Source organism: Heterodontus francisci, chromosome 48, assembly GCF_036365525.1.
Source record: "Heterodontus francisci isolate sHetFra1 chromosome 48, sHetFra1.hap1, whole genome shotgun sequence".
In the NCBI taxonomy this organism is placed as follows: domain Eukaryota; kingdom Metazoa; phylum Chordata; class Chondrichthyes; order Heterodontiformes; family Heterodontidae; genus Heterodontus; species Heterodontus francisci.
The window spans coordinates 2040389-2068370 of record NC_090418.1 but is presented as its reverse complement, the minus strand read 5'-3'; the positions used below and the strand labels follow the sequence as shown (position 1 = coordinate 2068370).

General features: G+C 45.2%; 1 protein-coding gene across 1 annotated transcript in view; it reads right to left on the bottom strand.

Annotated features, from left to right (window-relative positions):
- Positions 1-27982, bottom strand: part of dnah2 (dynein, axonemal, heavy chain 2) — a 178845-nt gene that overhangs the window by 111907 nt on the left and 38956 nt on the right. The window contains exons 10-22 of the mRNA XM_068023578.1: positions 27399-27486; positions 23179-23384; positions 22301-22430; positions 20861-21043; positions 18791-19005; positions 16935-17081; positions 11042-11198; positions 8443-8682; positions 6398-6586; positions 5541-5688; positions 4150-4342; positions 2378-2578; positions 95-251 (exon numbers count right to left, since the gene is read on the bottom strand). Coding sequence (XP_067879679.1) covers positions 95-251; positions 2378-2578; positions 4150-4342; positions 5541-5688; positions 6398-6586; positions 8443-8682; positions 11042-11198; positions 16935-17081; positions 18791-19005; positions 20861-21043; positions 22301-22430; positions 23179-23384; positions 27399-27486 — 2254 coding nt within the window. The remainder of the gene's footprint in view (positions 1-94; positions 252-2377; positions 2579-4149; positions 4343-5540; positions 5689-6397; positions 6587-8442; positions 8683-11041; positions 11199-16934; positions 17082-18790; positions 19006-20860; positions 21044-22300; positions 22431-23178; positions 23385-27398; positions 27487-27982) is intronic.

The window sequence follows — 27982 nt, the reverse complement described above, 5'->3', positions numbered from 1 at the left end:
CAAGAGAGGAACAAGAGAAACCGAGGAACAGAAAACGTAAAACTGCAGGGATATGTAACTAGGCATTTACCTTACAAACGAGCTGTGCACTTACGGTTTCCTCTACTTGAAACTCGTATTTCTCCAGGATGTTGAACTGCTCATGGATGGGAGAGATGCGTGCCTCTATCTTTGGGAGCTCGTTCTGAAGATGCTCCAGGTGCTGGATCCCAGCAGTCAGCTCTTCCAAGTTTTGTGGAATATGGCTGACTCTAAATGGTAGGCATAAGACACAGGACAGGGCAAGTTAGGACACTGCAAACTGGAGTATATGATCACACTTGAAAGGGTACAGAGGAGATTTACAAGGATGTGTCAGGAATGGAGAATTTTGGTTATAAGGAAAGATTGTATAGGCTGGAGTTATTTTCTTTAAACAGAGGAGGCTGAGGTGTGTAAAATTACAAGCAACTGAGTTAGAGTGGTTATAAGGAGCTATTTCCATTAGCAGAGAAGTCAATACTGGGGGAAATAGATTTAAAGTAATTAGTGGAAGGCTTGGAGGAGAGTTGAGGAGTAATTTTTTCCACCCAGAGGCTGGGGTCTGGAACTCACTGCCTGAAAGTGTGGTGGAGGCTGAAATCATTATCACATTTAAAACACCTGAATATGCACTTGAAGTGCCCTACAGGGCTATGAACAAAGAGCTAGAAGGTGGGATTAGACTGGATAGCTCTTTTGGCAGGCATGGACGCAGTGGGCCTTCTGTATCATAAATTTTCTATGTTTCTTATTGTCACTCAATAGCAGTGGCAATGATGCGAGTGACTCAGTGGTTCAGCAAACTTCTCCAGCTGAATACTGTATTGCTATGAATAGCAAAATGTTTGCACAGATGTATACATGGCCACCATTTCTTCGACATTCCTTTTGAACTCTTTCTCTACAGAATTTCCTTTACGAATAGCACAGAATCAGATGGTTGTCAATGAAGCTGGTGTTTGCAATGAGAGGGAGATTCCCACTGGCCATGACAGCCTGGAATTTATGATCGCCCATGCTTGTGGGCAATGCTTAATACATTCGTATCAAATCCGTCCATCCGTGCTGTTTATTTTAGACCAATGAACACCTCTGCTAGAATAGGAGAATGTCACATGAGGAAATTGAGCATTTGTCTATTTAGTCATGTCTAACAATTTTTAAGAAATTGTTCCCAGGAAGCTAGAGCAAATGGGCCTGGCAGATCCATGGTTCATACCCTTGTTAGCTGATCTTTGATCTTAGCATGTCCAAGCTCAAGAATAGGAAATATCAGTCTGGGGTTCCTGTTCCAGATCACTATCCAGTAACTCCCACAGTGAAGCGGGAAGAGGGACACATTGCCAGAACTGTACACAGTGCTTTACATGGTAGGAGTGGTACAACTGTCCTCAAGTCTTGGGAGGGAACCACTGGGTTCCTGTGCCTGATTACTGTCCAGTGACCCTGACTGTTAGGTGCTCGTGTTTGGGTGTTGGGTGATGTGAAGATGAGTGCTGGCTCCAAAAGTCCCCCACCTTGAATCAAATAGGCTGATGATGACAATGTGTAGGTTCAGGTATGAAGAAGCCAAATGTGGTCAATGGGCTAAAAGGATCATTGTACTAATGAGAATGGCACTTAACTGCCTCGGGTTCACATATGACAAATGGCCTCCTTGGGTGAGGTGCTGTAGAGTTTTAAATGCCTGTGAACTTGCATCAGCCATTGTTCAGTGGGTCCCACTCTCACCTCTGAGTCAAAACGTTGTGGGTTCAAGTTGCAATCCAGAGATTTGAGCACAAAATCTAGACTGCCACTGCAATGCAGTACTGAGGGAGTGCTGCACTGTCAGAAGGTTTGTTTTTTGGAGACATTAAACCGAGGTCCCATCTGCCCTGTCAGGTGGATGTAAAAGATCCCACAGCCAGTATTCAAAGAGCCAGGGGAGTTCTCCCCAGTATCCTGGACCAATATTTATCCCTCAACCTACATCACTAAAACAGATTATCTGGTCATTTATCACACTGTTATTCGTGGGAGCTTGCTGTGCACAATTGGCTGCCGCCTTTCCTACATTACAACAGTGACTACACTTCATAAGTACCTCACTGGCATCCTGAGGTGGTGAAAGATGCTGTAGAAATGCAAGTCATTCCTTTTGAACTGTATCCCGGAGAAAGAGAGAGAGAGAGAGAGAGAGATCCATCAGGAGAGCAGAGGGCCATCTTTAAAAAGGAGAGAGCTTCCCTGTTCGTTCATGATTAATCGATGGTGGTGGAAAACAGAATGGCCAGATTTTCAGCAAGAAAATAGAAACATAAAATAGATACAGACAGGGCTAGGTTATTCAGACTAGAGCTGTGGATAGACCCACCTGGAACTATTTTCTTCAAGGAAGGTGCACAAGTCCAGCAGCATGTGACTTGCCATCTCACTCAGTAGGGTGGTGAACTTATTTTGCCACTCGTTGCAGTGCTGAACCAGGGAGAATTTCAGTGGAGAACAATCAAGAAGTACAAATTGAATCTGCACGACGGTCTCCTCCTTCTGGACGTTGTTGGCCACTTCTGTGTAACTGCAACAGAAGAGCAAAGTTCGAGTGAGGAGAGGAGCAAACAGCACTCGTCAAAACCATCACTGGGTGGCGTAACATCAGAGCTATAGTATACGATTTTGTTGCCAGTCATCAATTGCGAAGCCTTAGTTTATGGTCAAGTCCCACAGCTCAGGAATTGGAAAGATTATGGCCAGAGGAAAAAGAGGCACTTTGTGTCGGGCTCTTCACTGGAGCTCTCCACTCCAATCCCATTTACATTCTACCTTTCCAAATACTTAACCCATTCTCTATTAAATAATGCTAGAGTCATTGTTTCAACAGATAAAGCATCCTGCATTCTCATAACGCTCTGTGTGAAAAAGTTTTCTAATTGTTCTTTTCCTCCCTCCAGTGATAATCCAGAATCTATAATTTATAATCTATAACCTTTTATTATTACTTCACCAACCAGCAGAAAGTCACCCTACCAAAACCTTTCAGAATTCTGAAAATCTCTATTCGAGATTACTTTTCCAGGGAAGAAAGTCTTCATTCTTTGTGCCTTTCTTCACAATTACATTGACTGTACAGGTCAAAAACAGACCATTTGGCCCAACAGGCCCATGACTGTGTTGATGCTCCACACGAGCCTCCTCCCAGCCCTCTGCATCCCACCCTATCATCATATCCTTCTATTCCTTTCTCCCTCGTGTGTTTATCCAGCTTCCCCTTAAATGCAACCATACTATTCACCTCAACTAATCCTTGTGGTAGCAAGTTCCACATTCTCATCAGTCTCAGAATTCCCTATTAGATTTATTATCGACCATCTTATATTTATGGTCGCTAGTTCTTGTCCCTTCCACAAGTAGAAACATCCTCTCTATGTCCACCCTATAAAACCCTTTCATGATTTTAAAGTCATCAGATCACCCCCCAATCTTTGCTTTTCAAGAGAAAAGAGCCCCAACCAATTCAGTCTTTCCTGACTCTCAGTTCTAGGACCATTCTTGTAAACCTTTTTTGCACTTTTCGCAATGCCTCTATATGCTTTTTGTAATACAGAGACCAGAACTGTACACAGTGCTCCATGTGTGGTCTAACCAAGGGATATGGAGACCAGAACTGTGCACACTGCTCCAAGTGTGGTCTAACCAAGGTATACAGAGAACAGAACTGTACACAGTGCTCCACTTGTGGTCTAACCAAGGTATACAGAGACCAGAACTGTACACAGTGCTCCACGTGTGGTAGGGGTGGTACAATTGCCCTCAACTGGGAGGGAACCACAGGGTTCCTGTGCATGATTACTGTCCAGTGACCCTGACTGTTAGGTGCTCGTGTTTGGGTGTTGGGTGATGTGAAGATGAGTGCTGGCTCCAAAAGTCCCCCACCTTGAATCAAATAGGCTGACGGCGACAATGTGTAGGTTCAGGTATGAAGAAGCCAAATGTGGTCAATGGGCTAAAAGGATCATTGTACTAATGAGAAGCTTCAGGGGAAAGCTAAAGGGGGGGGAAAAAATGATTGGGCCCAACTGGGGCCCAATTTTAGCTTTGTGCAAGCGGGTGGGTTTTGAACGAGTTAAAATCTCGCCTGGGATCTCTCACCGGGCAATATCGGCATCAAAGGATGACACAGCCGGATTGAGGCGCTGGTAACGGCGGATGAAAGAAACTTTGTTGATCTCCCAGATCTCGCGATAGGTATCCCAAGCTTTCAGATAGTTCTGAAGATTTGCAGCGTTGGACGTCATGCCGCTACTGATCAGGCCTTGGATCTTCTTAATCTCCTCATCGTTCTCTACAGAAGAAAATGCATTGTAACAACAACAACATACGTTTATATAGCACCTGTGGTTAAACACCCAAAAGTACTTCACAGCAATGCAAAATTTGACACTGAGCCACATAAAACACTCTTAGGACAGATGACCAAAAACTTGATAAGATATTAAGCAGCATCTTAAATGAGGAAAGTGAGGTACAGAGGCAGTGAGGTTTACAGATGAAATTCCAAAGCCTAGGGCTGAAGGCACGGCCACCAATGGTGAAGTGAGTAAAATCGGGAATGCTATAGAGGCCAGAATTGGCGGAGAGCAGAGATCTCAGGAAGTTGTGGGGCTGGAGAAGGTAACAGAGATAAGGGAGGGGTGGGGACAAGGCCATGGAGGGAGTTGAAAACAAGGATAAAAAAAATTTTTTTTAAATTGAGGCATTGCTGGACTGTGAGGTGATGGAGCAAACTTTCCCACTTTTCTCTCAGGTAGCTCCGAGGTTTTCCAGCTGCTAAGTAAAATTCCTTTGTGGCTTATTGCCAGGGGACTGCAACTGGACTTGTGTCATGTGTGTGTACTTTTTTTTAAACAAAGAAGTTAACCTGGTTGACGGCTTGTTAAAACATTCCACAAAGGAATTTAACTGATCAGTTTCTGAGTGAATCAATTTCGTAACCATAAACTTGTCTGGGTTTTTTTTAATCCTCATTTTCATTGCAACTTGGTTCACTTTAAATACAGAATCACATTGACATATATCAGCAGTCATGTGTACACAGAGTGTGGGTGATAGAGATACAAGGACAAAAAAGATTATTCATGCTTTTTTCATAGGCACAGTAATGGACTCTTACCCAGTTCCTTTTTGCTTTACCTAGCACAGGCATTAACCTGTTCAGAGAGGTTAACACCAAGGTTAAATCAGCACAGAATGTTGCATGCCTGTATAAGAACACTGCTGATGTATTTTGACCTTATGGTATTTAAAGACAGTAGTTACTTAAGCCAATTGGGATTTCTTTTGCCCTGTGGATGTGTGACATGTAGGGGTGTGATGCCTCGTGCTGCAACATATGGCGACTGTGACATACTGCAGTTCGATATCTCATACTGTGACATTTTGTTATGTAATACCTTTAAGATACGTGTTGCTAAGGTCCCACACTACCTGCTAGAATTTTAACAACATAGCTAAGACTTAAGAGTCGTGCAATCACTCCTTACCAATAATTTGGTGAACAGGCGTCAGAGTAGATTTCCTCCTGGTCAGTAGCTCTAGGATACGCTTGAAGATGGAGAGGGTGTTCTTAACCTGAATACTGATGCTGTTGACAGTGCTTGCAAGCTTAGATAGAGTGGGTGAAAACTCCACCTGAAAGCAAATTGGTAAAATGATGAGCAGAGAATAAGCAGCTGTAATCAGGCACAGAGTACAAACCAAAAACAGGAACATAGGAAGAAGAGGAGGCCATTCAGCTCCTTGAGCCTGTTCAGCCATTCAATTAGATCATGGTTAATCTGTACCTCAACTCCACCTTTGATCCATATTCCTCAATACCCTTACCCAACAAAAATCAGTTTTGACAACTGACCTCAAGACTCAACAGCTTTTTTGGGGGGACAGTGTTCTAGATTTCCACTACCCTTTGTGCGAAGAAGTACTTTTTGACATCACATTTGAATGGCCTGGCTCTAATGTTCTCTTGTTCTGGACCTTGTTCCCCCACCAGAGGAAATAGTTTATAATAAAAACAAGAAGTGCTGGAAATACTCAGCAGGTCTGGCAGCATCTGTGGGGAGAGAAGCAGAGTTAACGTTTCAGGTCTGTGAACTTTCATCAGAAGTTCACAGACCTGAAACGTTAACTCTGCTTCTCTCCCCACAGATGCTGCCAGACCTGCTGAGTATTTCCAGCACTTCTTGTTTTTATTTCAGAGGAAATAGTTTCTCTGTCTACCCAACTGAATCTTCCACCATTTTAAACTCTTTGATTCGATCATCCTCAACCTTCCATCAACTACACAAGCTATATTAATGTGAAAGTTCCACATCGAGTATAACGAGCTGTGAAATGGCCATACCCGTGCTTGGCTGCCTGGTATGTCATCCAGAAGGGTCACCAGGACCCTGAAGAGAGCGTTGGGTGTGGATTTGGGATCTCCATTGATGGCCTTGGACAGCTCTAGCAGCGACCGTTTAATGTTCAGTCTGAAGGCTTCTTCCACTGTTCGGTCAACCTTTTTGGCATAATTCAACCAATAATGCTGCACCTATAAGGCCACAAGGAGCAAGATCAGACGGACATTAAACATCAAAATCACATTAAATATCAAACACACTGGATTCAGAAAGTTGGTAACTTCCAAAAGGGAATTGGATATATATTTGAAGAGAAGAAAACTACTATGAGGAAAGAGCAGGGTGGAGTGGGACTGATTAGATAGTGCCTTAAAAGAGCTAGCACAGGCATGATGGGCCAAATGGCCTTCACTGTGCTGTGTGATTCTATGTCAGTAAACAGAATGATGTACGATGGCCTCACTGTACCACTGGCCGCATGCTGCTCATGCTTTTATATTTGATGTTCTTTTAGTTTTGTCTCCCTGCACTTTTCCCGAAGGTACTGCCTCACACTGGGGCCCACGATAAACTTTTGCCCAAGCTGCCATTCTTCATAATGGCAGGCTATTCAAACATGGGAGGCACCACACCTGAACCCAATCCTGTCCGCACCAGACATCCACTCAGCCAGCTTTGGAGCAGGGGCAACCGGCTGGTGATTAGGAGCAGGAACCTTGACCAAGTTTCACTCCGTTCCTAGCCCAGCGGTACTGAAGCCAATTGCAGCTGCTCTACAGCTACCTACCTGAGCTGGATCAGCACAAACCAGGGATCAAACCAGAGACTTTCTATTCTACAATTCCCCCATCACAGCATCCAACTGTTTCCAAATTGCATAGAATTACATCGAGCCTACTGCACAGAAACAGACCATTCAGCCCATCTGGTCCATGCCGATGTTTATGCTCCCCACGAGCCTCCTCCCACCCCTACTTCATCTCACCTTATCACCATATCCTTCTATTCCTTTCTTCATGTGTTTATCCAGCTTCCCCTTAAATGTATCGATACTATTCACCTCAACCACTCCCTGTAGTAGTGAGTTCCACATTCTCACCACTCTCTCGGTAAAGAAGTTTCCCCTGAATTCCCTATTGGATTTATTAGTCACTGTCTTATATTTATGGCCCCTAATTTTGGATTCCCCCACAAATGGAAATATCTTCTCTATGCGAATCCTATCAAAGCCTTTCATAACGAGACAGCCCTTAGCCTTGTCTTTTCTAAAGAAAAGAGCCACCAATTGTTGAGTCTTTCGTGACAGTTATAACCTCTCAGTCCTTATAAAGCATTTTTGCGCCTTCTCTAATGCCTCGATATCCTTTTTGTAATACACAGTGCGACAAGGTTCCATACAAGTTTAACAAGGCCTCTCTGCTTTTAATTCTGTTCCTCTAAAAATGAATTGCATTTAGTTTCCTTTTTATATAGCCTTGACTCCAGGGTTTTTAAACATGCATACCACTCCACACCCTTAACGACCTGCATAGCTTGGTTACACAGCCAAAGACTCGCTGAACTATTATGCTGCATTTGCACTGAGGTGGCAGCGCAAGAAACTCAGTTTGCCACAGGTCACCATGTATTCCAAGCTTTCCTAGGTCTACTGGTGGTCAAAGTGACTTGGAGATAGATTTGCCAACTCCGGTTGGATATGATCCTGGAGGTTTCATCACATGACCTCCCACCTCTAACTGCTCCACCAAACAGCCTTTTCTTTTCCCCCTATCTCCAGTATTTCTCTAACTACCAAACAAAAGTATTCAAAAGAATATATGAAATAAACAGCTTTTTTAATGCCTTATGATTAGTGGTGTTTGCTCCAGTGACCAGGAGATTAATCTTCAAATCCTCAAGGATTGGTAGCCCTATTTGAAAGTGGGATGGCTGCCACAGTCTCCGAGATGCAAGAATCTTGTAACCTGGGAAAGCAATGACGGAAGAGAAAAAATAAGAGGATACAGACCTCCATGGTATAAATACACCAAGAGAACCTCTAACTCACCTCAGATCCATCGTTCTTGAAGACGAGATACGTCTGACGCATGATTGCTAGGATCTCCTTATGTATTTTTAAGAGTTTTGACTGGATGTTATCTCTGTGTGACTGCTGTGCGTCTCTAAACTCTCTATCGCTGTATGTGCGTTTACTGTCGATATTCACCAGCAGCATTTCACTCATCTGGTAGGCGTATTGTTTAATCGCCAGACTTGATGCCTTGTACTCATCGATAGTCAGTTGTAGCTATTTGGGGTTGAAGGCAACTTTAATGAATAGACAGATCTCTCTCATTAATGTCACTGAACACAGGATCACTATGGCTCCCCCAACTCAGGAGAGACTTGACACATACAGCACAGGAACAACTCATTCCGCCCAACTGGCTCACGTCAGTGTTTATCCACCACACGAGCCTCCTTCCACCTGCCTTCATTTAAGCCTAACAGCATATCGTTCTATTCCTTTCCCCCTCATCCAAGAGACCCTCTGTACATACTGACACACGCCCACGGATACCCTGTACATACTGACCACACTCCCAGGGACCCCCGTACATACTGGCACACTCCCATGGACCCCCTGTACATACTGGCACACTCCTGGGGACTCCCTGTACATACCGGCACACTCCCGGGGACCCCCTGTACATACCGGCACACTCCCGGGGACCCCCTGTACATACCGGCACACTCCCGGGGACCCCCTGTACATACCGGCACACTCCCGGGGACCCCCTGTACATACTGGCACACTCCCGGGGACCCCCTGTACATACTGGCACACTCCTGGGGACCCCCTGTACATACTGGCACACTCCTGGGGACTCCCTGTACATACTGGCACACTCCCGGGGACCCCCTGTACATACCGGCACACTCCCGGGGACCCCCTGTACATACTGGCACACTCCCGGGGACCCCCTGTACATACTGGCACACTCCCGGGGACCCCCTGTACATACTGGCACACTCCCAGGGACCCCCTGCACATACTGACACACTCCCGGGGACCCCCTGTACATACTGATACACTCCCCAAGGGACCCCTGTAAGTACTGACACACTCCCGGGGACCTCTTGTACATAAAAAAATGCTTCCTGGGGAACCCATGCATATACTGGCACACTCCCGGGGGACCTCCTGTACATACTGGCACACTCCCGGGGACCCCCTGTACATACTGGCACACTCCCGGGGACCCCCTGTACATACTGGCACACTCCCGGGGACCCCCTGCACATACTGGCACACTCCCGGGGGACCCCCTATACATACTGGCACACTCCCGGGGGACCCCCTGTACATACTGGCACACTCCCGGGGACCCCCTGTACATACTGGCACACTCCCGGGGACCCCCTGTACATACTGGCACACTCCCGGGGACCCCCTGTACATACTGGCACACTCCCGGGGACCCCCTGCACATACTGACACACTCCCGGGGACCTCTTGTACATACAAACATGCTTCCTGGGGAACCCATGCATATACTGACACACTCCCGGGGACCCCCTGTACATACTGACACACTCCCGGGGACCCCCTGTACATACTGACACACTCCCGGGGACCCCCTGTACATACTGACACACTCCCGGGGACCCCCTGTACATACTGACACACTCCCGGGGACCCCCTGTACATACTGACACACTCCCGGGGACCCCCTGTACATACTGACACACTCCCGGGGACCCCCTGTACATACTGACACACTCCCGGGGACCCCCTGTACATACTGACACACTCCCGGGGACCCCCTGTACATACTGACACACTCCCGGGGACCCCCTGTACATACTGGCACACTCTCGGGGACCCCCTGTACATACTGGCACACTCTCGGGGACCCCCTGTACATACTGACACACGCCCTCTGACACCCTGTACATACTGACACACTCCCCAAGGGACCCCTGTAAGTACTGACACACTCCCGGGGACCCCCTGTACATACTGACACTGTCCCTGGGACCCGATCTACATACTGACACTGTTCCCGGGACCCCCTGTAAATATTGACACATACCTGGGAACCCTTTCCAAATATCATATAATCTCAGGCCCAAAGGTGTTAACAGAAATCATGTGGTAGTAAGTGACTGCATACAGAAAGACACAGAAATCCAATGACCATACCACCCACACCCCCTCCAAGAGTTGAGAGGCTGTTTGACAATTCATGCTATAAAGAGTGGAAGGGGGATTTATTTATTTTTTATTTATTTAGAGATACAGCATTGAAACAGGCCCTTCGGCCCACCAAGTCTGTGCCGACCAAGCACCACCCATTTAGACTAACCCTACAGTAATCCCATATTCCCTACCACCTATCTACACTAGGGGCAATTTACAACGGCCAATTTACCTATCACCTGCAAGTCTTTGGCTGTGGGAGGAAACCGGAGCACCCAGCGAAAACCCATGCGGTCACAGTGAGAACTTGCAAACTCCGCACAGGCAGTACCCAGAATTGAACCCGGGTCCCTGGAGCTGTGAGGCTGCGGTGCTAACCACTGTGCCGCCCCTTCGCTAGATCCCTTCGCACAGGAAGTCGAGCAAGTGTCTCACCAGCTCTGCTCTGGAGGAAGATAGATACCTGTCTGGCTTGCATCCGGCAATCGTCAATGAAGTAACTGGATAGTGTTCTGGCTGCCCATTGAAGCTTTGACAGTCCTGGGGAAATTTTCTTGTCCAGGAATTTGATTCTGTCTCGGAAGAGGTTGCGCTGCTCTTTCGTTAACTCGTCAAGGATTCTAAAATTACAACAAACTGTTATACTCCAGAAAGCCAGTTGGTGAAGGATAGTACTGGAGCCAAACTTTACACACTTCTATATTTATTTTCATAGTTACACATTACAAGCATACACCTCCTAACTCCACCACCACAATTACAGTCAGTGTTTATTTATAGGAATTCAAGTGAATCATCAGTTTACGCCCACCACCTGCATACAAATAAATTCAATTAATAATCAATTAACACAAACTATTCTAATTTTGACAAATTTTTGTTTTTCTTTTTCACCTCACCTTCCCGTTTTCTCTCCTCCTCACCCAAGTGGCCATACAGCCTGGCCCCACAGAGCAGGGGTCAACAGGTCTATGTCAGCTGAGGCTCAGTGGGTATCACTCTCGCCTCAGAGACAGAAGGTCACGGGTTCAAGTTCCACTTCAGAGACTTGAGCACCTAATCCAGGCCGACACTCCTAGTGCCAGGACCTAGGGAGCACTGCACCGTTAGAGAGGCTGTACTGGGGAGCACTGCACTGTCGGCAGGATGGTACCGACAGAGTGCTGCACTGTCGTCGGGGGACGGTACCGAAGGAGCGCTGCACTGACGTTGGGGGGTGGTACTGAAGTAGCACTGCACTGTCAGAGGGTCAGTACTGAGGGAGCGCTACACTGTCAGAGGGTCAGTACTGAGGGAGCGCTGCACTGTCAGAGGGGCAGTACTGGGGGAGCGGTGCACTGTCAGAGGGGCAGCACTGGGGGAGCGATGCACTGTCGGAGGGTCAGTACTGGGGAGCGGTGCACTGCCAGAGGGTCAGTAGTAAGGGAGCGGTGCACTGTCAGAGGGTCAGTACTGAGGGAGAGGTGCACTGTCAGAGGTGACGCTTTCAAATGAGACGTTAAACCGAGGCCCTGTCTCCTCTATTAAGTGAATGGCTGATCTGATTATGGTCTTAACTCCACTTTTCTGTCTGCCCCCCATAACCCTTGACTCCCTTGTCAATCAGGAATCTATCTAACTCAGCCTTGAACATATTCAATGACCCAGCCTTCACTGTTTTCTGGGAAAGAGAATTCCATAGACTAACGACCCTCTGAGAGAAAATGTTTTTCCTAATCTCTGTCTTAAAAGGGAGACCTCTTATTTTTAAACTGTGTCCCCTCGTTCTAGTCTCCCCCACAAAAGGAAACATCTTCCCCTTATACACCCTATCAAATCTCCTCAGGATCTTATACATTTCAATAAGAACACCTCTCATTCTTCTAAACTCCAATGAGTAAAGGCCCAACCCGTTTAACCTTTCTTCATAAGATAGATCTTTCATCCCAGGAATTTGAATGTGCGTTGCATTTGTAACAAAACAAATGAGTTGATAGCTCAAGTAGAAATAAATATGTATGACCGGATAGTCATTACAGAGATATGGCTGCAAGATGGACCTGAATATTCAAGCATACATGACATTTCGGAAGGACAGGAAACTAGGAAAAGGTGGAGCGGGGCTCTGTTAATTAAGGATGATATTAGTACAATAGAGAGAGGTGACCTTCGTTCCAAAAATCAAGATGTATAATCAGTTTGGGTAGAGATAAGAAATACTAAAGGTTGGAAGTCACTTGAGGGAGTAGTTTATCGGCCCCCTAACAGTAACCACACTTTAGGACAGGGTATACAGAAGAAATAATGGGGGCTTGTGAGAAAGGAATGGCGATAATCATGGGTGATTTTAATCTACAGATAGACTAAATGAATCAGATTGGCAAAGGTAGCATGGAAGATGAGTTCCTGGAGTGTTTTCAGGACAGTTTCTTAGAGTAGCATATTCTAGAGCCAGAGAGTAGGCTACTCTAGATCTGGTAATGTGTGATGAAACAGGATTACTTAATGACCTCATAGTTAAGGCGTCCCTGGGTAGCAGTGATCACAACATGATTGAATTTCGTATTCAGTTTGAGGGTGAGAAAACTGGATCTAAGACTAGTGTTTTAAACTTAAATGAGGGTTTGAAGACAGAGCTGGCTAAAATAAACTGGGAAGTTAGGTTAAGTGATCGGTCACTAGAGATCCAGTGGCAGACATTTAGCGAGATATTTCATAACACTCAGCAAAGATACATGCCAGTGAGAAAGAAATATTTCTAGGCGAAGGACGCACCATCCGTGGCTAACAAAGGAAGTTAAAGATAGTATCAAATTGAAATAATTGTGAATCAAGACTTGAAAGGGAGGGAGAAACTTAAAACAACTACCATCACCAGGGAAAGGGTACTGAGAAAATTATTAGAACTAAAAGCTGACAAGTTTCCAGGTCCTGATGGACTTCATCCTAGGGTCATGAAAGAAGTGGCTGTTGAGATAGTGGATGCATTGGTTTGAATTTTCCAAAATTCCCTAGATTCTGGAAAGATCCCATCAGATTGGAAAATAGCGAATGTCACTCCTCTATTCAAGAAAGGAGGAAGACAGAAAGCAGGAAACTACAGGCCAGTTAGCTTAACATCTGTCATAAGGAAAATGATAGAATCTATTATTGAGGCTATAGCAGGTCATTTAGAAAATCTCAAAGCAATCAGGCAGAGTCAACATGGGTTTGTGAAAGGGAAATAGTGTTTGACTAATTTATTAGAGTTCTTTGAGGAAACAGCAAGCAACGTGGATAAAGGGGAACCTGTGGATGTGGTGTACTTGGATTTCCAGAAGGTATCTGACAAAGTTCCATATCAAAGGTACTAAACAAAATGAGAGCCCATGGTATAGTGGGTAACATGTTAGCATAGAGAGAGGATTGGCTAGCTAACAGGAAGCAGACAGTAGGGATAAATGGGTCATTTTCAGGTTGGCAAGCTGTAACTAGTGGAGTGCCACAGGGATCAGTGCTGGGACCTCAACTATTTACAATCTATATCAATGACTTGAATGAAGGGACCGAATGTATGGTTGCTAAATTTGCTGATGACACAAAGATAGGCAGGAGAGTAAGTTGTGAAGAGGACACAAGGAGTCTGCAAAGGGATATAGATAGATGAAGTGAGTGGGAAAAGATTTGGCAGATGGAATATGGGAAAGTGGGAACTTATCCACTTTGGCCGGAAGAATAGAAAAGCAACATATTAATGGAGAGGGATTACAGAACTCTGAGATGCAGAGGTATCTGGGTGTCCTAGTACACGAAACACAAAAAGTTAGCATGCATTAATGGCAAGTGATTCAGAAGGCAAATGCAATTTTGTTGCTTATTGCAAGGAGAATGAAATATAAATGCAGAAATGTTTTGCTACAGTTGTACAGGGCATTGGTGAGACCACATCTAGCATATTGTGGACAGTTTTGGTCTCCTTACTTAGGAAAGGATATCATTGCATTGGAAGCAGCTCGGGGAAGGTTCATTCGACTGATTCCTGGGATGAGAGGGTTATCTTATGAGGAAAGGTTGGACAGATTGGGTCTGTATTCATCGGAGTTTAGAAGGATGAGAGGTGATCTTATTGAAACATATAAAGATCCTGAGGGGACTTGACAGGGTACTTGTTGAAAGGAAGTTTCCCCATATGGGAGAGACTAAAACTAGGGGGCACAGTTTAAAAATAAGGAGTCTCCCATTTAAGACAGAGATGAGGAGATTTTTTTTTTCTCTCAGAGGATCGTGAGTCTGCGGAACGTTCTTCCCTGGAGAATGGTGGAGACAGGGTCATTGAATGCTTTTAAGGCAGAGGTAGACAGATTCTTGACAAACAAAGGAGTCAAAGGGTATCAGGGGTAGGCAGGAAAGTGGAGTTGAGTTCACAAACAGATCAGCCATGATCTTATAGAATGGAGGAGCAGGCTAGAGGGGCCAAATAGTCTACTCCTGCTCCTAATTCGGATGCTCGTCTGAGTTGAGTGAACCTTCTCTGAACTACCTCTAATGCAATTATATCCTTTTTCAAATAAGGAGAACAAAACTGTACACAGTACTTCATGATATGGTCTCACCAAGGCCTGTACAGCTGCAGTAAAACTTCCCTATTTTTATATCCCACTACTTAACTTCCCTACTTTTATGTTCGGCACCATTCGCAACTCCTCAGATACTGAAGCAGTCCGTGTAGAAATGCAGCAAGACTTGGACAATATCCAGGCTTGGGCTGATAAGTGGCAAGTAACATTCGTGCCACACAAGTGCCAGGCAATGACCATCTACAACAAGAGAATCTAACCATCTCCCCTTGACATCAATGGCATTACCATCACTATCAACATTCTAGGGGCTACCACTGACCAGAAACTGAACTGGAGTAGCCATATAAATACCGTGACTACAAGAGCAGGTCAGAGGCTAGGAATCCTAACTCACCTTCTGATAAAGGCCTGCTACCCGACCCGAACCAGACGGGACCCAACATGTGTCGGGTTCAGGTCGGGTTGGGCATTCGGAATCGGGTCAAGTCGGGCCCGATCAGACACGCTCTATCACCACCTCAGGTAAGTGACTCTAATGTTAATTTACTTTTTGGACTTTAAAGGTAGTTTTGTTAGTTATTTTAAGCTTGTGCAGGTAAGGAACAAAGTGAAAAACAGAAGGTAAGTTACCTGATGGTTGGGTTGGGCCGGGTCGGGCGCGGGAAAAAATGGAAGGATTCGGGCCAGGTTGGGTTTGGGGTCAGATGGGGTTCTGTCGTTCTCGAGTCAGGTCTTATTTGCAGACCCGAGCAGGCCTTTACCTCCTGACTCCCCAAAGCCTGTCCACCATCAACAAGGCACAAGTCAGGAGTGTGATGTAATACTCTCCACTTGCCTGGATGGGTGCAGCTCCAACAACACTCAAGAAGCTCTACTCCATCCAGGACAAAGCAGCCTGCCTGATTCACACCCCATGCACAAACATTCACTCCCCCCACCACCGACGCACAGTGGCAGCAGTGTGTACCATCTACAAGATGCACTGCAGCAACTCACCAAGGCTCCTTAGACAGCACCTTACAAACCCGCGACCTCTACCAACTAGGGCAGCAAATGCATGGGAACACCATCCCAAGTTCCCCTCCAAGTCACACACCATTCCTGACTTGAAACTATATCGCCATTCCCTCACTGTCGCTGGGTCAAAATCCTGGAACTTCCTTCCTAAAAGCACTGTGGGTGTACCTACCTCACATGGACTGCAGCGGTTCAAGAAGGCAGCTCACCAACACCTTCTCAAGGACAATTAGGGATGGACAATAAATGTGGGCCTAGCCAGCGACGCCCACATCCCATGAATGAACAAAAAAAAACTCCCCTTGCAATACACACCAATATTCCATTTGTCTTCCTAATCACTTGCTGTACCTGCATGCTAACCTTTTTCATGAAATGAATTGTTAATGCTTAGGAACTGATATTTTCATTGCATTTAAAGTTTCAGAGGCTATGTTGCTGTATTGGACAGCAAATCACAGCATATAAGTGGTATTGTAGCAATTTACCCGACATCACTTGGACTCACTTAAGAACATAAGAAATAAGAGCAGTAGTCCCTTCAGCCTGCTCCGTCATTCAATAAAACAATGGCTGATCTTCTACGTCAACTCCACTTTCCTACCTTAACACCATATCCATTCTTGCCCTAAGAATACTATAAGCTGCATGAGGACTCTAAAATGGGTTGAAAAATACAATGAATAAATGGTGGCAGGATGGTGCCGTGAATTTAAAGGATCGGGTCAGAGGGGCTACATCCGTGAGACACAAGGTTAAACATTCCAATTTTAGCCTCGCGCCTCAACAAACTGCACTAACCTGTTGTAATCACGGACCACCAGGAGAACGCGCTCTCGTAGCATCCTGAGGTCCTCTCTTCGCTGGTAGATCTCTATAACATAATGTGGGATCTCAAAGAGCAAGCGGTCCCAGTAATGGATTTCATCAAACAACTCCAACAGATACCTGTGAGAAATGGGACAGCGTAGAAACATAATTAGCACAACTCCCTCTCGAATAATGTCTGTCAATCGATCAGTGTTGGCACACTGACACAATTATAATTGGGGAAAGGCAAGTGGCATTAATAACGTACAGCACCTTCAGCATAGAGAACATCCAAAAGAGGGAGAATGAATACCAAAAGACAGTTGGTGTTAATTGTATATCAATTGTAATTAATTGTAAGCAGGTAGTGATCATTAACCAGGAATTCACTTGTGCCCCTATAAATAGGAACAGACTGAAACAGTGGTGGCTGGGTTATGAGGTGTAATGTGTAAATCTATAAATAAATGCTTATAAAAGTGTGTAAAAATTGGCTCCAGTTCTATCCTTCACCACCTGGCTTTTTTTTAATCGTTCATGGGATGTGGGCATCACTGGCTAGGCCAGCATTTATTGCCCATCCATAATTGCCCTCGAGAAGGTGATGGGGAGCTGCCTTCTTGAACCGCTGCAGTCCTTGGGCTGTAGGTACTTTTCTAAGACTTTGTAGCAGTTTGATAGAACTGAGTGGCTTGCTGGACAATTGCAGAGGGCAATTAAGAGTCAAACACATTGCTGTGGGTCTGGAGTCACATGTAGGCCAGACCAGGTAAGGATGGCAGATTTCCTTTCCTAAAAAGGACATTAGTGAACAAGATGGGTTTTTACAACAATTGACAATGGTTTCATGGTCACCATTAGACTAGGTTTTAATTCCAGATTTATTAATGGAATTCAAAGTCCACCATCTGCTGTGTTAGGATTCAAGCCCATGTCCCAAGAGCATTAGACTGGGCCTCTAGCTGCTAGTCCAGTGACATTACCACAACGCCACCGCCTCCCCATTTCTGGCTTATAACACTTGTAAGAGTTGGTGAAAAAGAGGAAAAGGATGAGGAGGCTTTTAAAGGATTTAGAGTTACTCCCACAATCTCCTACATGAAATGCTTTGGAAGGGTTCATTAGGTTAAATGCAAAACATAATTGAATTGTTGTGAAATGAGTTTGTCCCAGCCCCTGTTGAATTGGTTTGTTTATTTTAGTTTGTTAATCAGGTTTAGAAAGTAGTTCCAAATGGATAGGTTTTCCTGAGCATTCATGGCTTTTGCATCGGTTAATATAGGCCTACCAATTCTGCGCATGCTCAATGACTTTGGAAGAAGATTGAGACGTCTTGCCCTCTCATTTCAGCAATGCATCAGTTGTAGGAGAATTGCAACTGAGGAGGACTCGCAACTTTAATAAAGAGCTTTCATGGGCACCATGAATGCTGGAAATAGTCCTACCTTCTTCATACCAGTGACAGAAAGCAAGACGAAACACTAGCAAACTCAGTACGGCAGTGTGTGAAGACGGAAATATAGAAAGAAGGAGGGAGAGAAGGATAGAGAAACAAGAGGGAAGCAGAGATGTACATTAATGCCGCTTGAGCATTTGATGAGGTCCATTCGGCAGATGCAGCTTGCCACTTTTAGGCATTTTTGTGGTTTTTGTCATGAGCGTGTATTTCGGGCACAAAACCTATGATGAAACCTTGACACCTTGGGTGCATCCTGTGTTGACAGTACTGACTTACGCTGCTGTTCAGTTACTTAGCCAGCATGTGCAACCTTATTAATTTTGATTTTGATCTTATCCAGCAATTGCAAAAGTTTTTTTGTCACGGATTTGAAGTTTCGGGAGCTCACATGTCAAAGTTTACGCTGAGCTTGCTCCGATCCTCGAGGCTGCGGATCATCAGAGGTCTCTCCAAGCGCTTTGTGCTCTCCCGATCCACGTTGACTGTCCATTCTGTGAAGATCTTACGCACAAACTCATCCAGAGACTGCTCCAGCGTCTGATAGAATGCCATTGTCTCCTCGCCCAATCCAATTTTGGGCAGGAAGGTGGCTTGGGCCAGAAACTGTTAAGTTGAGAAACAGAGATTAACATGGAAATAAAAGCAAAATACTGCGGATGCTGGAAATCTGAAACAAAAACAAGAAATGCTGGAAATACTCAGCAGGTCTGGCAGCATCTGTGGAGAGAGAAGCAGAGTTAACGTTTCAGGTCAGTGACCCTACTTCAGAACTGAGAGATTAACATGTCTTTTTTTTCTGGGATTTGGCTTTTTGATACCTGTCCAGGAATTTGGACATGTCATTTTTATGGCAGATGCATTTCAAAGAATTGTGTAACTTCTAGTTCTGACTCCTCCTCCTGAACGCCTGGAATAATAGCAGGCTATCAACACAGTGTGTTATTGCTCTCTCTACTTTAAATGCACTTTGTCCCATATGGCAGTATTGCTAACTTCCATAAATTGATAGTTGATTCACAGTGTTGTACTATAGAATGGATTGCAGAAATAGCATGAATTTTTTTAAACAAACAACATTACATCTCTACTCTTTTTACGCAGTGAGTTGTTGTGATCTGGAATGTGTTTCCTGAAAGGGTGGTGGAAGCAGATTCAATAGCAACTTTCAAAAGGAAATTGGATAAATATTTGAAGGAGAAAAAAATTTCAGGGGCATGGGAAAAAAGCAGAGGACTGGGACTACTTGGATAGCTCTTTCAAAAAGCCAACACACAGACAATGGGCCAAATGATCTCCTCTGGTGCTGAATAATTCCATGATCTGTCCACTTCTGGTATTTAGGGTCTTTTTGAGCATTCAACCTTATTTCTTTTTTAAAATGTTCTCTCTCCTTCCCCCCCTCATCTCCTTGAAGGTGCAAACTCACAGTGGAGTTACACGTCCAGGCGTCACACTGTACTTCACACACAACTGGTCATTCTTCATATGGAGCATAAGACAATGTCTGAAGACAGGCTAGTAACAGTCAGTCAAACAAGCATGTTTGGATGTATTTGTGTGCTCATCAATGTGAAGGCTGTTGGTGCTGGAGATTCACTACTTTCCTCATTTCAGGAGGGGGCTATTCAGCCCCTCAAGCCTGTTTTGCCATTCAAACAGATCATAGCTGATCTGCATCTCAACTCACCCCCGCCTTGGTTCCATACCCCTTAATACTGTCACCCAACAAAAATCGGTCAATCTTAGTTTTCAAATTTCCAACTGACCCCCAGCCTCAACAGCTTTTTGGGGGACAGAGTTCCAGATTTCCACCACCCTTTGTGTAAATAAGTGCTTCCTGACATCACTCCTGATCAGCCTAGCTCTAATTTCCAGGTTATGACCCCTTGTTCTGGACTCACCCCACCAAAGGAAATACTTCCTCTCTGTCTATCTTTTCAAATTCTTTAAATCATCTTAAACACCTCAATTAGATCACCTCTTAATCTTCCATATTCAAGAAAATGTCATCCAATACTAAATGTTCCCAGATCAGATGGAGTACAGGTTGATAAAGCCACCCAAAATGTGCATTAACTGCCGTCATTCAACAGCACACCCTGCATGTCCATGTGAATTTTCCCAATCCGCAAACTAGCCATTTGTCTCTGGCTGGTTTTGTGGCATGTTGTGGGCAGCTATGTGGGACCCAACAGGAAAATGGGTTAACTAAACTTCTGTTGGAATCATTCTAAACTACTATGTTAAGAGGGTTCCAACAGTATGCTGGATACGACTGATACCTAGCAGGGAGTCACAAGGCTGTGACTGTGGAGGACATGGGTGGGGGTTCCGGTGAAGTTTAATCATTTGCTCAAACTTTGCTTCTACAATTTAAGAGACATTTACAGCCTGGCAACTTGAGCACCCAGCAACCAGCTGTTATAAATCAGTTGACTTTTGGACATATTCAATTTACCTCCATTGATCTATCGATGCGACGCCGAAGAGTCCGGGCCCAGTGTGCCTGGCCAGCGTATCGTGGCATCTGTGGGGCCAGGTACAATGCCTTCCTATTCAGGTCTTTGTTCACCCGTGAGAGCTCCTCGTTGAACAATATATAGACTTCCACAGTCTTTTTATCAATGGTCCGTTTGATGGCCTGTGAGGAACAGAACGGTCTGCATTTTACTTTGGGGGCCTGTGCGTGGCGCAGGCCTGAGCAAAGTCATTGGCCAAACTCCTCACTCCTCCAACACAGGAAGATGAGATGAGATACAGCTCTACTTCAATTGCTCCGACAGCAATTCCCCACAAAATGTGAGCTCCTGATTATAATGGTCTCACTGTGGGTAGATACGGAGTAGAAGATAGGCACTTCACTGCACAGAAAATCAAATAAGGCACATAGTGCTATTCAGAAAATTATATATCATTTTAAGAGGGGCTTTATGCAAGAAATAGGAGCATGACTAGGCCATATGGACCTTGAAGTCATTTAGTAAGATCATGGCTGATCTTCTACCTCAACTCCACTTTCCTGGCCTATCCCCATATCCTTCGATTCCCTTAGTATCCAAAACTCTACCGATCTCAAGAAGTTCGACACCATTCAGGACAAAGAAGCCCACTTGATTGATACCCCATCCATCACCTTAAACATTCACTCCCTCCCTCCAACAGCAGTGCACAGCGGCAGGAGTTTTTAACATCTACAAGATGCACTGCAGCAACTTGTCAAGGCTTCTTCAGCAGCACCTTCTAAACTCACACCCTCTCTCACCTTGAAGAGCAAGGGCAGCAGATGCATGAGAACACCACCACCAGCAAACTCCCCTCCAAGCCACACACCATCCTGATTCGGAACGTCGTTCTTTCATCATCAATGGGTCAAAATCCTGAAACTCCCTTCCTAACAGCACTGCGAGTGCACCTACACCACATGGACTTCAGCAGTTCAGAGCAGGCGGCTGACCACCGCATTCTCACGGGCTATTAGGAATGGGGGCCTTGCCAATGATGCTCACATCCTACAGTTGAATTTTAAAAACTCAGCCTTGAATATACTCAACAGCTGAGCATCCAAAGCCCTCTGGGGTACAGAATTCTGTGGATTCACAACATTCAGCGAGGAAATTTCTCATCTCAGTCCAACCCTTTAAGCTGAGATTGAGACCCCCAGTTTTAGACTCTCCAGCCAGGGAAAACAGTGTTTCAGTGTCTCCCCTGTCAAGCCCTCTCAAAATCTTATATGTTTCACTGAAATCACCTCTCATTCTTCTAAACTCTAGGGAAACAGCTCTCTTCCGCCTCACCTCAATCCAAGGTCAAGGTCGTGCCGCACAAGGGACAGGGGCAGTGTTGTCAGCTGTGTGTAAAATAATAGCCCTGGGTTGCCAGGAGTTAGATATCTGTGTACCTCGCGGTTCGAAAGGCGCTGGAATATGTCCAGGAACTCCACCCCTTGCTGCACTGTAGTCATGGTTTCAAACGAGGACGAGATCAGATTCTGCATCATCACTTCCAGATCTTTGATACCTGAACGGAACCTGAACAGACATAAAGAATAAGACAGTAGGCACTGTAGAGCTATCACTCCCTCTCTAAAGACCCAGGGTAGCACAAATAAAGCAAGGGGAATACTGTCTGCAGTGAAGAGGGTGGATTGATTGTTGGCTGGTTGCGGGCTGCACTTGCCAAGAATGTGACCCAGAAGAGAAAAAAGTCCATGCATATTGCAGTTCCAAGAAAGAAAAGACTTGCGTTTCTACAGCAGTCAATTTGCACACAGCAAGATCTCACAAACAGCAATGTGATAATGACCACTTTAATCTGGTTTCTTTTTTAGTGGTGTTGGTTGAGGGATAAATATTGGTCAGGACACCATGGAGAACTCCCCTGCTCTTCCTCAAATAGTGGCCATGTAATCTTTTACGTCCACCTGAGATGGCAGGCAGGCCTGTGGTTTAACATCTCATCCAAAAGAGGCATCTCTGACAGTGCAACGCTCCCTCAGACTTGGCACTGGGACTGCCAGGATTATGTGCTCAAGGGTCTGGAGTGGGGCTTGAACACATGACCTTCTAAAACAGAGGTGAGAGCATGCTGCCCACGGAGCCACAGCTAGCACCTATGGAGAAAAGGCAAGGGATTGAGACTGAAAAAAGTAAGAAGCACCATGGTTAACAAAACAGCCAAACAGGCTCGATGGGTCCCTTCTGCTCCAATACTGCATAATAACTTTGACACTGGGTAATGTGCTCCTGAAGCAATCTCATCAGGGTCAGTAAGACTGACCTGCTGTAGTCATCATGCCAGAATGTATTCTTTACGTCCAGGATCTCATTCTTCATGGCTTTCAACATTTGTAGGATTTTGTCAAAGGTGGCTTCAATCTCCAGCAGATTCCGCGTTATTTCAGGACCACGGTGACCCCCAAAACATGGCATTGGTGTTTGTGCACCATCTTCCCGTCGGGCAAAGAACTCCTGGCAGTCACACACCTGGGCAGATTGAAGGAGGAAACAGCAGTGCTTCACATAATTTCAGAAGAAATGATTATCAGTACCATGTTTTCACAAACCAATCCTTCAGCTGCCAGCGAGTCAAGGAAAAGCTCAGTCTCCCTTGGCCAGTGCATTACCACAGCCATTAATCTCCTCACATGCTGCCCACTGAGCCACAGCTAGCACCTACACTCCAACAGTACTGACTCTCCGGCAATGCGGCATTCCCTCAGTACACGCACAAGGATAGTGGGCCTGGATTATGAGCTCAAGTTTCTGGAAGACTGGTACAAAAGGTGAAGTCACACGGGATCAGAGGTGAGCTGGCAAGACGGATACAGAACTGGTTCAGTCATGGAAGACAGAGGGTATCAGTGGAAGGGTGCTTTTCTGAATGGAGGGATGTGACTAGTGGTGTTCCGCAGGGATCAGTGCTGGGACCTTTGCTGTTTGTAGTATATAGGGGACATAGCTTCAAGTTGAGGGGTGATAGATATAGGACAGATGTGAGAGGTAGTTTCTTTACTCAGAGAGTAGTAAGGGCGTGGAACGCCCTGCCTGCAGCAGTAGTAGATTCGCCAACTTTAAGGGCATTTAAGTGGACATTGGATAGACACATGGATGAAAATGGAATAGTGTAGGTCAGATGGTTTCACAGGTCGGCGCAACATCGAGGGCCGAAGGGCCTGTACTGCGCTGTAATGTTCTAATTCTGTTCTAATTCTAATTCTAAATGATTTGGAGGAAAATGCAGCTGGTCTGATTAGTAAGTTTGCGGACGACACAAAGGTTGGTGGAGCTGTGGATAATGATGAGGATTGTCAGAGGATACAGCAGGATTATAGATCGGTTCGAGACTTAGGCAAAGAAATGGCAGATGGAGTTTAATCCGGACAAATGTGAGGTAAAACATTTTGGAAGGTATACAGTAAATGGCAGAACCCTTAGGAGTATTGACAGGCAGAGAGATCTGGGCGTACAGGTCCACAGGTCACTGAAAGTGGCAACGCAGGTGGATAAGGTAGTCAAGAAGGCATACGGCATGCTTGCCTTCATTGGTCGGGGCATAGAGTATAAAAATTGGCAAGTCATGCTGCAGCTGTACAGAACCTTAGTTAGGCCACACTTAGAATATTGCGTGCAATTCTGGTCGCCACACTACCAGAAGGACGTGGAGGCTTTGGAGAGGGTACAGAGGAGGTTTACCAGGATGTTGCCTGGTCTGGAGGGCATTAGCTATGAGGAGAGGTTGGATAAACTCGGATTGTTTTCACTGCAACGACGGAGGTGGAGGGGCGACATGATAGAGGTTTACAAAGTTATAAGCGGCATGGACAGAGTGGATAGTCAGAAGCTTTTTCCCAGGGTGGAAGAGTCAGTTACTAGGGGACATAGATTTAAGGTGCGAGGGGCAAAGTTTAGAGGGGATGTGCGAGGCAAGTTTTTTTTACACAGAGAGTGGTGAGTGCCTGGAACTTGCTGCCAGGGGAGGTGGTGGAAGCAGATACGATAGCAACGTTTAAGAGACATCTTGACAAATACATGAATAGGAAGGGAATAGAGGGATATGGGCCCCGGAAGTGCAGAAGGTGTTAGTTTAGGCAGGCATCAGATCGGCGCAGGCTTGGAGGGCTGAATGGCCTGTTCCTGTGCTGTACTGTTCTTTGTTCTTTGAATGGGGATTGAATTCTTCTAACTCAAAGGCCAGAGGATTACCTAGTGATCCATGGCTGATACCTTTATATTCCTGACCCAGTGCATCCCCTATAGCATTGGTTGGCAGGGCCGGTGCTGGGTCCTGTGTGTCACATGGGAGGTATTTTACTTGGCTGTCTTAAGGAGACAGAGCACAGGAGAAAGCAGTTCCAGTAGAACAATCAAGGAAAAGAGAAGGAGTAAAGAACAATGGGGAATGTGTCCCCTTCACCCTGGCACTGTATTTGCTTCTAAATTGTTAACTTTATAACTTCTTCCCGGGAAGTGAAAAAACAAATAAGAGAAGCAAAGAGAGAGTATGAAAGGAGACTGGCAGCTAATATGAAAGGGAATCCAAAATATTTCTATGGGCATTTTAATAGTAAGAGGGTGGTGAATGGAGGAGTGGGGCCGATTAGGGACCAAAAAGGGGATTTACACATGGTGAAGTTATAAATACTTTGCATCTGTTTTTACTAAGGAAGAAGATGCTGCGCAGGTCATGGTGAAAAAGGAGGTAATTCAGACACTTAATAGGTTTATTGATAAGGAGGTGGTATTGGATAGGCACCAGGACTGGATGTGATGTATCCAAGGATACTGAGGGAAGTGAGTGTGGAAATTGCGGAGGCACTGGCCATAATTTTCCAGCCTTCCTTAGATTCAGGGGTGGTGTTCGAAGACTGGAGAATTGCAAATGTTACACCCTTGTTCAAAAAAGGACGTAAATATAAGCCCAGCAACTACAGGCCAGTCAGTTTAACCTCTGTGGTGGGGAAGCTTCTAGAAATGATAATTCAGGACAAAATTAAGAGTCACTTGGGCAAATGCGGGTTTATTAGGGAAAGCCAGCACAGATTTGTGAAGGGCAAATTGTGTTTAACTAACTCACTGGAGTTTTTTTGAGGAGGAAACAGAGAACGTTGATGAGACCAATACTGTTGATGTGGTGTATATTGACTTCCAAAAACCATTTGATAAAGTGCCACACAAGAGACTTGTGAGCAGTTAGAGCTCATAAAATAAAAGGGACAGTAGCAACATGGATACAAAATTGGCTGAGTGACAGGAAAGAGACAGCAGTGATTAATGCATGTTTTCCAGACTGGAAAAAGGTTTGTAGTGGAGTTCCTCAGTGGTCTGTGTTGGGACCCTTGGTTTTCCTGATATATATTAATGATCAAGACCCTGGTGTACAGGGTACAATTTCAAAATTTGCAGATGATACAAAACTTGGAAACATTGTGAACTGTGAAGAGAACAGTGTAAAACTTCAAAAGAACATACAGGTTGACAGGATGGGCAGACAAACGGCAGATGAAATTTAATGCAGAGAAGTGTGAAGCGATTTATTTTGGTAGGAAGAACATGGAAAGACAATATAAAATAAAGAGTACAAATCTAAAGGGGGTGCAGGAACAGAGCGACATGGGTGTACACATGCATAAATCATTGAAGGTGGCAGGACAGATTAAGACAGCAGTTAATATAGCATACAGCATCTTAGGCAGCATTAATAGGAGCACAGAGTACAAAAGCGAGGAAGTTATGTTCAACTTGTATAGAACACTGGTTCGGCTTCAACTGGAGTACTGTGTCCAGTTCTGCACGGCACACTTTAGGAAAGATGTGAAGGCAGTGGAGAGAGTGCAGACAAGATTCACGAGAATGGTTCCAGGGATGAGGAACTTCAGTTATGTGGATAGATTGGAGAAGTTGGGACTGTTTTCCTCGAAGAGAAGGTAGAGAGGATATTTGATAGAGGCGTTCAAAATCATGAGGAGTCTGGGCAGAGTAGATAGGGAGAAACTGTTCCCATTTGTGGAGGGATCGAGAACGAGGGGGCACAGATTTAAGGTAATTGGCAAAAGAAGCAATAGAGACATGAGGAAAAACCTTTTCATGTAGCGAGTGGTTAGGATCTGGAATGCACTGCCTGAATGTGTGGTGAAGGCAGGTTCAATTGAGGCATTCAAGAAGGTATTGGATTATTATCTGAAAAGGAAGAATGTGCAGGGCTACAGGGAGAAGGCCGTGGAGTGGCACTAGGTAAATTGCTCCTTCGGAGAGCTGGTGCAGACACAGCGGGCTGAATGACCTCTTTCTGTGTTGTAATAATTCTGTGATTCTGATGAAAGGTCATCGACCCAAAACATTAACTTTCTTTCTCTCCCCATAGTTCCCGCCTGACCTGTTGACTGTTTTCCAGCATTTTCTGGCTTTATTTTAGAGTTCCAGCAACTGTAATATTTGGCTTTTGTTTATTTTATTATAACCTGCCTGTGTCTAAATATTAAATTGTTTTTGTTACCATACCTCAAGCAGGTCCCTGCATCGCTGTATGAAGGCATCCACTTGGGCAAAGACACTTGTGTTGTCTAGGATCCAGGGGATGTTTGAAAACCTGTACGGCAAGGTAAGAGTACATTTTAAATACACAAGTACACCTTTCTTTGCCCTCAAATTTCCTCCTCCAAATCTTGCTCCAATCCCCTCCTGAAAGAGGAGGACCATGCTGCAGTACAGTTTGAGCGGCACTTAACTTGCAAGATCAGACTAGGAGTGTCCCAACATTTTTTTCGAAGCTTTGTTTCCAGGATATGGCTGACACGATGAGGCCACAATTATTGGCATGAGGAAGTGACTCTGGGCCTGCTAGCAGTTGATTGGTAGGTCACTGCAAAATGCACTAAGAGTCCATCATGGAGTATGGATTGGAGGTATGCGCAGGGTGGGTTACAGACCACGCACAAGGCAGGCCGGGTAGGAGTGGCAGTTTCCTTTTCCTGAAGGACAGTAGTCTTTGAGCTGGGTTTTTGAGACAATCCAGCAGATTTCATGGTCATTTAATCTGCTGCCAGCCCACGTAGTACCAGATTCATGGGGTTCAACTTCACAGA